Source organism: Chiroxiphia lanceolata, chromosome 3, assembly GCF_009829145.1.
Source record: "Chiroxiphia lanceolata isolate bChiLan1 chromosome 3, bChiLan1.pri, whole genome shotgun sequence".
Taxonomy (NCBI): Eukaryota; Metazoa; Chordata; class Aves; order Passeriformes; family Pipridae; genus Chiroxiphia; species Chiroxiphia lanceolata.
This window is the reverse complement of record NC_045639.1, coordinates 61,054,508-61,070,180: the sequence shown is the minus strand read 5'-3', so window position 1 is coordinate 61,070,180 and position 15,673 is coordinate 61,054,508. Positions and strand designations below refer to the sequence as shown.

General features: G+C 35.1%; 1 protein-coding gene across 1 annotated transcript; it reads right to left on the bottom strand.

The window, feature by feature from the left end:
• Window positions 1-766: 766 nt before the first annotated feature.
• Window positions 767-15,673, bottom strand: TMEM244 (transmembrane protein 244). Its single transcript, XM_032684465.1, has 6 exons — window positions 15,598-15,673; window positions 7,561-7,646; window positions 6,971-7,044; window positions 3,514-3,639; window positions 1,728-1,772; window positions 767-861 (listed from the first exon to the last, which is right to left on the bottom strand). The coding sequence occupies exons 3-6, from the start codon at window positions 7,035-7,037 to the stop codon at window positions 767-769; spliced, it is 333 nt and encodes a 110-aa protein (XP_032540356.1). The 5' UTR covers window positions 7,038-7,044; window positions 7,561-7,646; window positions 15,598-15,673.

Genomic DNA, 15,673 nt, shown 5'->3' with positions numbered 1-15,673 from the left:
ACTCACACTTTGGCATTGGCCACTGGTAGCTGAGGGAGAGAGAAAGGGATATATAGAAAAGTGCCTTTCAGTAGCATTTACCTTTCCTCCCTCCAGCACAGCCAGACCATAAATGGATCCTTAGCCAAAGAGAAAATAGCCTGAAGCTATTGTAGAAAACACTTGTCTGTAGCATCCGTGGAAGGAAGAGGGTCAAACCAAACATTAGAGATTGTACTTCTCCCTTCTATTGTATTGGGCAGCTTTTAAGTGAGAGCTTTAACTTCAAGATGGAATGACATGCAGAGGTATATCCTGTGCACTGATTCTTCTTTGCCAGGAGTTTGCCAGTAAAGACTGCTTTAAACCTACAGTGATTTATGCCAGATAGGGTGACTTTGAAGTTTAGCAGTGCTTGTGAGTGGTCAGACTGCAGCCTAAATTAGACTCAGCATTTCATAAAACACAACAGATAACAGGCACCCAAACATTACATTCAAACATATGTTTTCCTTTTCCTTGTAGGATTTTATAGGAATGTTGCATCATTGCTCTTATCCTCCTTATGGCTTCTTTGTTTTTAAAACAGAGACAGTGTATCTAACTATTTGATTAATGGAAACTGTACATACAAAAGCTGAAAGTGATGACATTGACATTGCAAAAAAACATAAGACAAGAGGTCTGGTAAGATAAACATTAGACAGTTGCTATCTTAATTTTAATTACACTGTTAATGAAACCATAAAAATCATACAGATATAAAAGCAAGTTCTAATTTTCCTTTTCAAAAATCATCTAGAATGGGGTAAATGAAGTTGTCTTTGAACAAGCAGTATGCCAAAATCTGTCCTCCACAAATCATTGAAATTACTCCAGATCCTGAAAGAAAAGATATGGCTGTTTTGTATTAATTTTTATAGTGGAATACAGGCTTTATGATAAAACTTTAAACTGGCATTCTTTTTGTCTTCAATTTTTTAAAAAAATGGCCCATCTACTTAAATATTTTGTTCAAGGATTTACGTACCCACAAAGATACAAGACCCAGCAGCTGCTGATACAAAACTTGTTGCAGGACAGGGAATTTATTTGCCTCTCCCCATCATTTAGGAATTTACTGCAGCTGTTGATCTTTGTTATCCATCATATAAGAAAGAAGAACAGAAGCCAGTCCTTTTCTCTAAACTATTTTTCAAGATAATCTGTTTTTCAAGTATAAATCTATGCTTTTAATTTTACAGAAAATTAAACATTCAGAAATGTACTTTTGCCATTCACTTTGAAGAAACATGATGACTGGAATTTGTCTCATCTATCTTAAGTGCCTGTACATAGTTTTTATAAAACTTGCCTCTGGAAGTGTGTGGTTTTTTCCATTGATTGTAAAGGGTATCAAGGAAGACTAGTTTGGACAACTGTCTTTTTGACACCTGCATTGAGATAGTTTGATTAGTCAGGACTTAATCGTGACTTATTTTAAGTTATGTGTCTGCTGTTTGTTGCAAGATTAACATAAGCTGAGCTCATCCTGGTTTTAATAGAGATTTTTTTTAAGATGAGGCAAATGCTAGTCCAGCATTACTTACCTGTGTCATTAAAAGAAGTATAAATGAAAAGCCTGTATTTCCTCTTTAAATGTTGAAAATTCTCAGATTAGTGAGGCAACAGACAGTTAATAGAAACAATTCATACTATAAATAGTACACAGATTCTAATAACTTAAACTTTAAAGAATGTCATTATACCTAACGCCAGCCACCAGTGTAACATCAGGGGGAATTCAGACATAACTGCAAGAAGAAGAAAAGAAGAAATGTAAATTTTAAAACTGTAAGGATTGGGATATGTAAACAGTGTACTATGTTATCAAAGGTCTGCTTAGTTATGTTTCATAGATTATATATTTTACATGTATTGAAATGGCAAATGCTTTAGGTCCTGATTATTCAGATACCCAACCATACCATTAAGCTTAGCCATGTGAAGGATCCCACTGGAATGGAAGTCTAAACCTAATAAGTGTACTAAACCGACCTCTTAGACACCCTGCAGAAGAAATGCCTTTTTTATTACTTACCTGTACACAGTTTAGCACTACAGAGACACCACTTCCCTGCTAGAGTGCCTACATACTGCTACAATCCAAATAAATTAAGTAGCCTGACATTTTGTGTGTAATGGCTGATGCCATGTGTGACAGACAGCTGGGGCTGCACACCACAGGCTGACACTATAGCATGGCATGCTCCCTCCTGGGCCAGGCACTGGCCCCTGCCACATGCAAGCTGACCCACATCTCCCCTCCGTGATCAGCTGCAGGGCTATTATATGTCTCAATATTGCTTCCCCCCAAAAAAGTGACAGAACTGTAGAGGTAATAAAGTGGACTACGAGGCACACTGTTCAGGGTCAGCCAGCAGAGGTTTGGTTGGCCGTCTGAAAGAAGAAATAACAAATCTGGGGCTGTTTGGACATCAAAATACATCATCTATTTTAATGACAGATGCTCTCTTCCTGTATAAATTATGTACAAAGCAGATTCTTTTGTAGTTTTTGTAAATTCCTTGATTTAAATACAGAAGTTATTAATGAAGAATAACAGTAGTTTAAATTCCAGAAAATCAAATTCAGTAGATTTTTTAAGATGAAGTCTCTGTTGATCTCTGGCTTAATTTGTCATAGGAACTGGGGAATCTCCATCTGTCTAAAATGCTAGAAGACAAATGGACAAAGCAACAGAAAAGGGAAGATTGATTACTATGTAGTAGGAAAGTAGTCCTAATTTGTCAGTGGTGTTTTTCCTTTTTTTAAATTCTAGAATAAACATACTAAGCTCATTGTTACAAGAGAAAAGAATCCCCAATGGGGTCTGGCAAAGATAGAGTTAAATTATATTTCCTAATTAGCCGTAGAAGCATTCTGCTAAACATTTTGAGAAGAGGAAGCAGGTTACCAGGTGCTGGCAAAAAGTGATGATGAGTCTCATTTACAGCAGCTAGTTCTTTTCCTTTTCTTTCCTTTGAGGGAAAGAGTTTCGGGGGGAAAATGTTTTAATGATAAAATGCTTCATTTTCCTCAAAGAGATTTAGTTCAAAGATTTAACTTAAAACCTTTGCATTGACTTTGCTGAAGCCAAACTCCTTTTTACTCTGAACTAGAGTTAAAGTGTTAAACAAGTAGATCTTAAAGTGTCAGGACATGAACAACTATTAATTTTTTGATCTGAAATAACCCCCACGTCCTACATGCTGAAGTTGTATCTAGGCTGGATCTGTTTCATATGAAGTGTTAGACTGTGAACTGAACCTGTGATTTTTTTAATAACAAAATAGTGGTTTAAAATTCTGCAACAATCCAGAACAGAGTTTTAAATGGGAGGATCGATATACAGGCATGAGTCAAATGGATGGAAAATAGAGATATATATTTGTTTAGCTTTAAAGAATATTAAGTTAGTCCAGTAATACAGTAGATGAATCATAGTTGATTTGTTGTGATACTATGCAAATATTTAGCAGTAAACCTACTTACCAACTGAAGTTATGATGATATGAATAATAGTAACTGTTACAGCATAATCCCAAACCCATTCTTCCACAACCAGAGCAAACAGCAGACCACAAATGAAGAAAGTTATTTCCAATGATATCACAAGAACTGTAAAGGAAAATAGGATATTTTCACCAAACACAGTTTTGAAAGGCTTCCTCTCATATAAATGATAGCAATGCAATATAAAATGATAGCAATACAATGTTAAAATACCTGAGATAGTTATGCAAATTTTCTTACATGATCACTGAGTTCAGTTTTGGACCTCTCACTACAAGAAAGACATTAAGGTGCTGGAGCGTGCCCAGAGAAGGGGAACAAAGCTGGTGAAGGGTCTGGAACATAAGTCCTATGAGGAGCAGCTGAGGGACCTAGGGTTGTTTAGCCTGGAGAAAAGTAGGCTAAGGGGGGATCTTATTGCTCTCTACAAGTACCTGAAAGGAGATTGTAGCTGGGTGGGGATCGGTCTCTTCTGCCAGAGAGGAAATTGCTTTAAATTGCATCAGGAGAGGTTTAGATTAGATATTAGGATTTTAATTTTTTTTTCACGGAAAGGGTTGTAAAGCATTGGAACTGCCCAGGGAAGTGGTGGAGTCATCATCCCTGAAAGTGTTTAAAAAAGCATATGGATATGGCACTTGAGGTTATGGTTTAATGGTGAACATGGTGGTGGTGCTGGGTTGATGGTTGGACTTGATGATCCTAAAGATCTTTCCCAAGCTTGATGATTCTATGATTCTGTGAAATATTATGCTTATGTTTCCATTACAAAGATAATTTCTGATTTTGCCACAGACATCTGCATGGGTTGTATCCTGATTTGCCTATAGACTTTAAAATGTCATCTATTTCATGTAAGAACATGAGGATTAGCAGGATTATGTCTATTGACAGGATTACACACAATTTATGTAGCCTAGAGGAGAAATTTCATGGAAATTTTCCTCAGGGACATATACACTCTTTGTATATGGTACCAAATAGATTTGGTTGATACTGACATAGGTAAAATTTTTCTCATCTAAAGAAAAATTTTGTGCTTAAGGGGTTATGTTTGGTAAGAAACTTCATAGCTTTGTCCCTTCATTTCATCATATATTTATATATTATATGTACCAGAATATATATATACATGTATCTCACAACAGTTTAGAGAGACCAGCAAGGGGAGATATTGCAGAGAGCCTGGAAGGTGAGCAGAGGCAGTCCATCCATACAACCAGGAGCCTGGTTTTTCTTGGTGCTGATACCAGGGCTGCCACAGCTATCATGCTGTCACTGTGCCTGACATTCAGCAGCTATCTCTGTGTTGTGTTAAACTGTGAATGGGGATTACCAGCACAGTGATAATAACAAAATTATGCTGCCAAAATGGACTATTAAAGTTATCTGACCAAGAAAATTCCTTTTCCAGGTGATAAAATGGTGCGTTTCTGTCCCCTGATGCTTTCTCTGGAGTGTGTTGAACCATGCCATGCCACCAGTCTGTGGTGACCACCTCCTCTGACATGGGGTGCAGCTCTGTAGAAGTCATGGCACAGGCAAGCCAGACCTGTTCTGTGGGCAGGAAAGCACGGAGGAACTTCACATGGCATTTGGTGACCTGTATTCTTCAACACATCAAAGGAGTGGTGCTTAGCTGTCAGCTTGTTTACTTGCTATTATGGGTAACAGGATCAAACATTATCACTTTTATGGCAAAGTTTGATTTTATGCTGTGTGGCAATCTGGGACAGTAGTGGGTTGAATGTCTCTTCTAGCTCTAGTCCTGATTTCCCATACAATAGGACATAATTGTGAGTTTGTAATTCATAAAGTTGTCCATCTAAATGCAATTTGTTCTTCATTTTAATCACACAGGCATATAAAAGCAACATTTTTATTTTAGTTATTTATTTGTTTTTCTTACCATTGCAGTAACATAATACCTATGATTACTGTAGCTGACAGTAGAGAAACCATATTTATTTTTTTCAGTATATTTAATTTATACAGTGAAATTTAATTTGGCAGAATTTTGTGCCTTTCTATTTTATTCTTTTATTTATAGTATCTATTACTTCCTATTGTATTATGGATTTCTCACCCAGTAGTTTAAAAAAATAAGAAAAATTTAACTGGAAAAACTCCGCGTGGAAAGTGGGAAATAACACTTTAAAAATGTTTGACAATGTATTATAGTATTTTTGTTTACTATATTATATTTCATGAGATAGTATTTCTTTAAATTATGCTTGGTGTAGACAAATGCTCTAGGAACTTTTCACAAAACTGGGTCAGAAAGGATACTTTACTTCTGAGCTGACTTCCATCTTTATTCTGAGGTTAAGACATAATTCTGTTTTTAACAAGCATGAGAGAAACTCTGAGTAAACTAATTCTCAATTTGCAACATCATTCAGAGATCTTAATTCTGACTCTATTTTCTTAGACATTAATCAGATGCTGTTGAGTTTTGCGTTTCCATGTTATTTCATTGGGTGGACAGAAAGAAGGGTTGAATACTAACTGTTTGCATGACATAGCTGCTGTCTTTGGCATATACACATGTTGCAGCAAACTAACTGATAAAATTTTTAGGGAAAAAAATCATATTGAGATACAGTAATTACATTGGGGCCTTGAAAATTAATTCTAATGGAATATGCTTTAATTTTCTTTTCCACTGCTATAACGGAAATGTTCTTTCTTTGTCTGAAATCAGACAAAGTATTGACACTGTACAAACATCCATGCATTTTTATTAGTCTTTTAACCTGATGAACTAACCAATTCACTTTTGAGCTTTTCTTAGTTTACTGATGGGTTATGAGGTTTGCCTTTGTAAAATAGATTAAAAATCTGGTAAAATTTTATGTATGTGCATAATTTTTTAGGAATGACAGTTTAGGAAAAAGAATATAGTTTGAGAGCTTCAGAAAAATTGCAGAAATTTGTGTTAGAATATATAAAGATGTTTAGGGATTGAGCTATAATCAAAACCTTATATTTTAATGCCCACTGTATTCAAGCATTACCAAAGCAAAACTTCAATGTTGAACGTGACCTACTCCTCAGATCTGGATCCAATGATTCATGAGGAATACGCTGTAGTAAGAAAATTAAATTAAACGATTTTGTGGAGGAACTTGATGGAGAATATAGGTAATTGTTCTGCAGTGAAAATGAAGCATCCTGGCAAAGTAGAATGTTTCCTTCAGATGATGTGAGATCAGAAGAAGAACTCAACAAAAAGCCTAAAAATCACTTGAATGTTAAGTAGCAGTACAGAAATGACAAGTGCATAAACATATAATTGCAGTGTAGTTAAAATACAGAAATCATTGGTGGTATTTAAACAGCTTTAAAATACAGTCCATTGGAAGACAAGTTTACATCCAGATATAATACATATTCTTGACTGAGGGAAAAAAAAAGAGAAACAAACTTCCATTACCTAAATAGTATGGGTTAATCCATGAGGGATTTGTCTTAAAATCAAAAGGTGCCAAACCATCCAACATTTTAATCCTGTGGAAACAGAATGAATAAATTTAACCAGAGAGTTTAGTAAAGTCTTAGTGACTATATAACATATTATGGGTGTTTTTAAATAGGATTTCAAATTGAATACTCTCCGAGTCCCATTCTAAGTTGTGGTTTTGCCCTTGCCCACTTTTATTTATGACTTTTGGCACTATACATGCTAACCAATAACTTCCAAAGGGAGTATAATTTGTCTTTTTTATTGACTATAAAACCTTTCTTTTCCTTGTTTTACGTCATCTTTTCTCTTACGTTCAATAATTTACATGGTGCAAGTGCAAGCAAGTATATTAGAACCAACATTTGATATTAGTTTTGAGTCTCTATTTGCAAATCTGTGCATTTGAAAGAAGGTTCAAACTGAATTTGAAAAATATGTTCACAGAATAACTGGGATTGGATGCCTCCAGATGGGATGCTTCCTTTAAACAGGCATATCTCTACCCATGATATCCAATTGCTGTATGCCAGCATATTAGACTAAAGAAAAGGAAATCTTACTTGAATACTGCGAAGCACACAGATAGGACCACATAGTACACAGTGTAGAAAACTACTATGCATATCAATAGGTTCACCAGAACAACCTGCAAAAGGACATAAGACAGGAAAACCTAAATGCCATGTTTACATCAGGTATTGTCAGAAAACAATTCTAGATTTCTATCATTCATAATGTGAAAAAAGAATTGTAAAATGAAATATTTAGGCAGAATTTTTGCTGTAGCCAATTACAGAAAAGTACTAAAACCTCTTTGGTACATTTCTGCTCCTACTGTGGTTACAATTTATGGCTTTTTTTTATCATATATTGCTGTATACCCATTATATATTGAATTTACATGTCTTCAGAAAATGAGGATGTTTCTTGACAGTTATTACACTCTTTCTATATGGTTGTTTTCTTCTCTGCCTATCCCCTCAATCCAGCATCTTCTGATCTACTTTCCTCTAAAAAAATACAGATAGAAAGAGGTCATGAGAAAGACAGTGTCTGTAGATAGAATTGCTACCAATTTCATATTGTCCATCTTCAATATTGTGCTACATGATGATTTACAATGGAAGGATGGGTGCCTATATTTTGCTTTTTTATATTAAAGCATTCCAGGTTTTGTTTTAGAAGTAGACTATTTTATAAATTCTTAGCCCAGGTACAACTCATGTAATGAGTTAAGACTTCTTGCCCTTTCTCCAATTTGGCTGTCAAATATTTGAAACCAGCAATGTGTGTTTACCCAACTCATCTGGTAAGACACCTCCATAGATCTCCAAACTATCAACCACTAAACAATAATGATCTAAAAGGAACATAATTATTACAGTGATTCCATTATTAAGTTAATACTCTTGGATGTGTAAATATGGGCCCTAAGCCCATACATTTTAGTGTGCTCTGGAAGATGCCATGCTGAATTTTCCTTGAGATCAATGGAATTGAGTTAACAGCAAGAGAGTTTGAAAGTTTTGATGTTTTACAGGAGTTCTTCTCTATGTTGATCAAAAGTAAATTTAAAATGGAAAAGTGAAGACTAAGATAATGAAATGTACCAAATACAGGTATTCATTCAGAATTAAATCTATGAGAAGTGGCTGTGCCTAAATGAAGTAGTAAAATAACGAGGACTGTATCAAAATGGCAAGCAGAGACTGTAGACTGCATGTAGTGAAATATTATGTCGATGCAAAATAAGCCAATATTTACCTCTTTGAATAGTGACACCATATTTACAATAGGAATGAATTTTAGAAAAAAATAGAGAGAATAGGATGCAGTTCTGAAGAAAGGTGAAAGGAATCATGTATATGTAGGTTGGTTTTAGGGACTGAAGTAGGGGAAAAAAAGAATTGCATATTCATAGTAAAAGCAAGAAGAACTATTTGGAGAACAACTAAGACTAAAGGAATAAAACCAACAAAGAAATATATAAGATACTGTGAAGTTTCACAAATAATTTCCACTTTGCAATGCTTGAAAGACGCCCGCTCTTTTTATTAATTTACCTTTGTTCAAGTTTTTTTTCAAGACTGGTTATTGAGTGCCCTGATTGCCACAGATTTTGAGGATAAAGTTGGGTGATGTTCTTGACACATTATTCAAAATTAATAAATTTTTTTTAGAGAAAATTTAGGGTATAAAATATTTTTAAGTCTTCATTTTTAAATAAAAATGAAGTTGCCAGGTGAGATTGCAGTGAAAAATGTAAAACATAAGCCAGCTTTAAAGTGCAATTTCCATTTTGATTTAGTTTGTTCTATACTGGTAAGTGGAGCCCTTATTCAAGGAGGCAGAGACTCTGAGAAGGGCTTCAGATGAACATTAGCTCATACTAGCTCATATTTATGAGCTTCTCTTGCAATATTGAGACACAAAAAAAGCTCTTAAGGCTTTGGTGCTTAAGGTTTTTATTGGTTTTGGGTTTTATTGGTTTTTTGTTTGTTTTTGTTTTGTTGTTGGGTTTTGGTGGTTTTGGGTTTTTTTGGTTTTTTTTTTTTCTGTCAGCAATTTTTAAAGTAATTTAAAAAATTAAAAAGCTACACAGAAAAGACACAAAAGGGAGCTGATGGCTAGAAATGTTTGGGGTTTTTCTTCAGTAGGACTACAGCCGTAAAGAGGTCAATCTGTTTATCTCTGCGGGATTATTTGATTATGATGGATAAGTACCTTCACAGGCAGAAAATACCCGGTACTTAAGGGCTCCTTAATCTATCAGAAAAGCCACAAGAAGTAAACAGCTACGAGTGTTAGCTAGACAAATTCAAAAGATGCATGAAGAAAATGTTGAACTGTAAAGGCAATTAGCCAATGGAATAAACTGCCTTTGGAAATAGGAGATCCTACAAAGCAAAAGATGCCTCTGTGGATGAAACTCCAACTCTAATGCTCACTTCTGGTCTTGGTTGTGTGAGTGGTTATGTGGTAGATAATGAACTTACAGAAGCATTCAACACTGACAGAAGTGGGGATACTGTGAATTTGACAAACTAATTATTTTTATATTGCTAAATGTTGTAGTTGCTAAATATTGAGTAGTGCACCTATGTCCCACAAGAAAAGAGAGTAAAGAGCTTAATTTTCTAATGATATAGAAGGGAAAGCCATCATGCCTGTACAAACAGATATTTGTCAATAAGAAAATGTCCAGGATAGACTTACTCTTTTCTTTTTTCCATACATCAAAACAAAGACAAGCAAAAACTGAGAATGATTAATCTCTTCAGCCAGGTTGGTCTGAGGGCTAAATACAGGTCTTTTTCACTTTGTGTAGTCTTATTCTAAATGAAAATTGTCCAAATAACCCATGTGATCCTTTCTTTTCCCCAGTGCACACCATTACTGCAGTAATGTTAATTGATTACAATGATGTGCTAGTTGCAAGTTTGGTAGCCATGCTGTCTCTTCCTCCCCTGAAAGTAACTTTAAGCACTGGAAGGTTAATCTTTGGCACATACGTGGTGGGAATTATTTTCATTCCACTGCTCTGAGCAGTTGCACTTTTCACGTAATTCTCCTTTATCCACTGCCCCCCCTCTTGCAACTGCCTCTGTGAAGCCTTATCTGCTCCAGATGTAGATTCCTACTGTAATAAAAGTGGGGAGGCAGGACTGAAGGGAAAAATCACAGGACTGAAGGACAGCTGTCAGCCGATGACCTGTTGACCTCTAATTACAGTAGGTGAATTCCTAGCCTTGAAGTCAGTGACAAACTTTCATTGGCATCAAAGGCACAGGAGTTTTCTCTTTGTACCCAGAATATTCTTAGTCCCTATCTTAGGGAGGTAGTGAGGTATTAAGTATAGTGTGCTTTGCTCAGTTGAGTAAGCTAAGGAAGTGCAACTAACACGAAAATGAAAACACTTTGAAAATTTTCTAGTTGTGTCATATTCTACTTCATTTTTTATTTGACTTTGCCACAGAAATTTAAACATACATTTTTTATATCTCAGAATACTTCCTGTTTTCAAACTATTTTCCCCTTTCTAGGTCTTCTGGTATTTCAAAGCAAAAAAACCCACAAGTTAAAAACTACAGGGTTATTTATTATATGTCAAAACAACTTAAAGGAAGAATCTTAGGAAATCACTGGTGACATCAAATGTAGAATTTCATTAGACACTTCTAAGAATTATATCTCATAAATGGGACAATACCACATATTTTGAAATCCTTTTTATAAAAAGCACTTTGCAGTACTTACTACCAGCACTATAGTAGTATAAAGTGTCCTTTTAATTTTGGGGTTTCTTAGAAGAGAACATTAAAGAACAGTCTGTAAGAATGAAAGCAACAGCTCATTCAAGCCCCGCAGTAGTTTTCTAATTCTCTAAATACTATCTGGTGACACACAACACTAAATAAACTCAATTCCCTTTACCTTGGTTTCAGCAGTTTTGACCTTGAGAGCCATGGACACATGATGAGTGAAAGGAAGTGCTGTTGCTATATTCTGTATGCCAGCATCGGCAGGAAGAAGCAGCTGGTTTTCACCCCCAAAAAAATTTTATAGGTAAGTATAGGGCAGAGTGAGGTGAGTTGATTGGATTAAACTGAATTGAGACAGAAGACATCTGTGAGTTAACTATAAGCCGCTGAAGAGCAAAGAGAAAATCCTACTAGCTCGTTTAATGCTCATACTTTCGTAGCTACAGTCAGCCAAAGCATATCTATAATATAACTTGGCTATTTAGACAAACATTGTTGTTATTTTCTACCTTTTAGTTGCTTTTTTCAGCATTCATATGATCACAGTTCCTTGGGGTTATCGTAACTTCCTACTTTTAACTAGCTTTACATTTGCTAGCGTTAATTCTATTGACTATACATGTGGAGTGGTACATTCTTCACAATGTTCTTTGCTAACATTTTTCTTCTGACTATCACTTTATTACATCAGGTATAATACACATTAAATTAGGTATAATTAGGTTAAGAAAGTAGAAGGAAATTTAGTGTGCTTTAGAGCACATCCAACTTCTACTGAGCAGTTCCTTAATGGATTCAAATTTGACTTTTTACAGGCACATTATGATTCAGAATGCTGTGTTATTTGGAAAAAGGAGACACTTCTGAAACTGAACCAAGAAAAAACTTCTTTTTCTGCTGACACTAACATAATATGTGTGAGTTTCATTAGGATTTTTTATGCCTTTTTAGTCATACAAAATAAATGCTATCTGCTCTAAAATGCAGTTTTTGCTCAGCAAACAAGAGCTTTCAGTCACAGATTTGATAGCTCCAGATTGTGAATACTGTCAGGGAAATTACTAGTAGTACTGTGTGAAATTCCTTCCGGTGCAAAAATACTAGCATGAAAATCTGTACATCAGTTAAGTCCTATTTTGAGAGCTGAAGTGATGACAAAGAAATAGACTGAAACAAAATAAACCCCTGCAAGTTAATTTACCTGAACAGTTGAAATAGTCACAAGTAGCAAATTGATGAAGAAATATTTGCTTGAATGATTAAAAAATATTTGAAAAGGAGAAAAAGTGTCCATTCAAAGAACGTACCATCTACCCCAAAGCATCAGCTGAAAACAACCCACAGAAACTTTTGCAGTAGCTATAAGTAGCAAGATAATTGAAAAAGTAATGGATTGTATTAATCTAAGGTCATTATTAAAGCTAACGAGTTTACATTCACTGACTTACTTCTTCACAAAGAGTCAATTTAGCCAGACTGATGATAGAAACAGTCACCAACTTTGACTGAAATGTAATGGAAGCTGTAGGCATGGATTTGTTGGAAAGACTAAGAAGTTCCCTCCATTTCTGTTGCACAGTTGAAAACTTTAAATATTCTGAGAGAATGGATAATATTTCTGTTGCATCCTTGGTTCAAGATTGGAAACACCTGAATTCCAATTCAAGATTGGAAACACCTGGTAACCCAGTGAATAGGAGCAAATCAAACTTGGAAGTGGCAGAAACTGTGTGTGACCCAAAATACTTATGGAATCACTCAATAGTGAATGTTAACTATAAAGATGTTGTGTTGCTGTTAGTAACATGTTGAGATAATGGAATAATCATTTTTGTATTTTTTATTTTCTTAACATTTACTAGGCCAGATTTAGGAGAAATGACAACTATTCAGCAGAGAAAGACAAAAGACAAGTTTTAGTAGAAGTTAAAATAAATGATTTAATTTGGTTTCAACAAGCCCTACTTTTAAATACATGCTATTTTTTTAAGCATTACACTATAGAATTTTTTTAGGGCTATTAGGAAAAGTACTACTCCATTACTTTTGAACCTCAGGAGTTTGTGCTAGTTGACTTTACAGAAACACACAGGAAACAGTTATGTTGGTAGGATATCGATATCTGACCCTCACATATTTGAGAACAGTTAATAAAAACTGTTATTTGACATTTGGCTGTACACATATACTTCCTTTGTAGTGATATGTAATGGATAAGATGTAAGAGACATTCAAAAAACCTTAACTGCAGAAAATTGCAGAATGGAGAGCACCTTTTAAAAGTAAAATTGAGGATACTTCTATAGGGAAGTAACTCTTTTTAAGAATATGATCATAGCATCTAATAGCACCAAGGCAATACCTAGTTCCTATCTGCTACCTGGGCCAAAACAAAAAGTCAAATGTAATAATGAATTGTGAGGAAATTTTTATAAAGCTTACAGCTAAGTTTACTCGCTAAGCTTATTACTTAGGGTTTGTTTTTTGGATCTGGGGTTTTTTTAGAATGTTACCATTTACACCCACAATTTATCGTGCTGTCAAATAGCACTGTGAAAATAATTAACAACAATTTGAAGAACTATATCGTACAGCAATATTACAGGAATATCTCATATGAAGGAGAACACAGAATTTGTGTTACTGTTACAATGATTGTTTGCACTAGAGCTCTGTGCCTTGAAAAGTATGGCTAGACTCAGAATCATATTTCTTAGGTAATTCCAAAACCCGAAAAACAGTTTTAAAATCAGAGAAGTTACTAAACCCCAAGCTTACATTCATTATCCTGTAATCTTTAAAAAAAATAAAAAGATCAACCAAATGGATGCTGACTGGGTTGTGTGGTGAGAAATTTTTAATTAATTGGATGATGACATCAAAACATGTGTACTCTGTCTCCATCTGCTGATAGGGAGGAACTACATTTACATTGTGTACAAGGGTAGAAGAACTTAGAAAAATAAATGGTGGCCACTATTTTTGTTCTTATACTGCAGTGACTGGAAGAATCTGTCAGTGCAGTGAAGGGAACTAACTTGACTTAAAAAGTCTTACAACTTCAGCAAATATAGCTTAGTTGTATCCTAAGAATGACAGCCCGTACAGTTTGGTATTGGTCATATATGCATTATACAGCCTTAATATGACAGCTTGGCTCCCATATGGGAGGAGCCAGAATTGTGTGAGGTCTAGTCTCTACCTCCATGAGGATTAAAGAAATGAGGTTATTTCCTTCTTTAACCTCTGCTGTAGATGGATAAATTTTGAGGGATGGGAAATCAGAGAATCAGTGGAAGAAGGAATGTGCTTTGAATGTATCAGTCTATTCTTAGTTCTAAGTTTTGTTGAATTGCTTTTAACAATGTCCTTATTCTTCATAATACACTGTAAAAGAGCTTTCAATATAATTGATTAAAGAAAATGTGAATTTTAGGGACTTTCAGCTCCTGAAAAGTTGTCTCCTTGAATTTCTTTGTAAAAGCTCACAAACTCTAAAATGTTCATAGCACTAAAAGAATGCAATTCAAAAATTGGTATAATTCTTTCTGATTAGCAAACTGCAAATGAATTGGATTCTTTTTAGAGATAATTAACCCCAATGAGCTACTTGTATCTAAGGAGCTGGCTTAATTAATAGCAAAAATAGTAAACAACATCTTTTGTTTTGTTAACTGACACTGTTGGCTTTGTGAACAAGTACAATATAAAGCTTGAAAGCATTGGCAAAGAAACCAATTTAGTGGGCTTTATTTATTCAAACTAGAAATTAATTTTATTGTTTGTGAATGGTGTAGATTGATAGAACTGAAAATGAAGTCTTCTGTTTATCCAGAGAGAAGCTATAACACAATTGCAGCAATGTAAACTTTCCACCCTGGCCCCACTGTATGTCTAAGAAGCAAATTTAATTGCCTGTATTTAAAAAAAAAATCAATATTTGGCCTTTCTGCTGAGAAGCTTAATGTGCTGATTAGCACAAGCCTACATTTTGAAGATATTCTGACATTTCCACTAGTGTTAGTGGGAATTTTTGGTAAGTACAGTGAAGCACTGAAAAATCATTTTAGGACTAGGCCCACAAAAACTGAGGAGTGGGCTGTAAAATTGCTGCTGCATTTAGAGGAAAATATATCATGCTGGATCAAACAGTTGGAGATAGGCTGCTGCAGCTCCATGCCCCCAGGATGAAACAGTAGCAAGGTTGAAATGTATTCCAAGTAAGCACACGCACACATAGCACACATATATATGCATATACATCGCATATATGCATATATATGCACATATATACATGTACGCCACACAGATCAGACAGGGCCACAAACCACTTACACAAACACAGACAACACCAATGGTCTCATTCTGCCCCCCCTCATTGGCTGAGTAGGTTGAAGGCCCATTAGTGAGA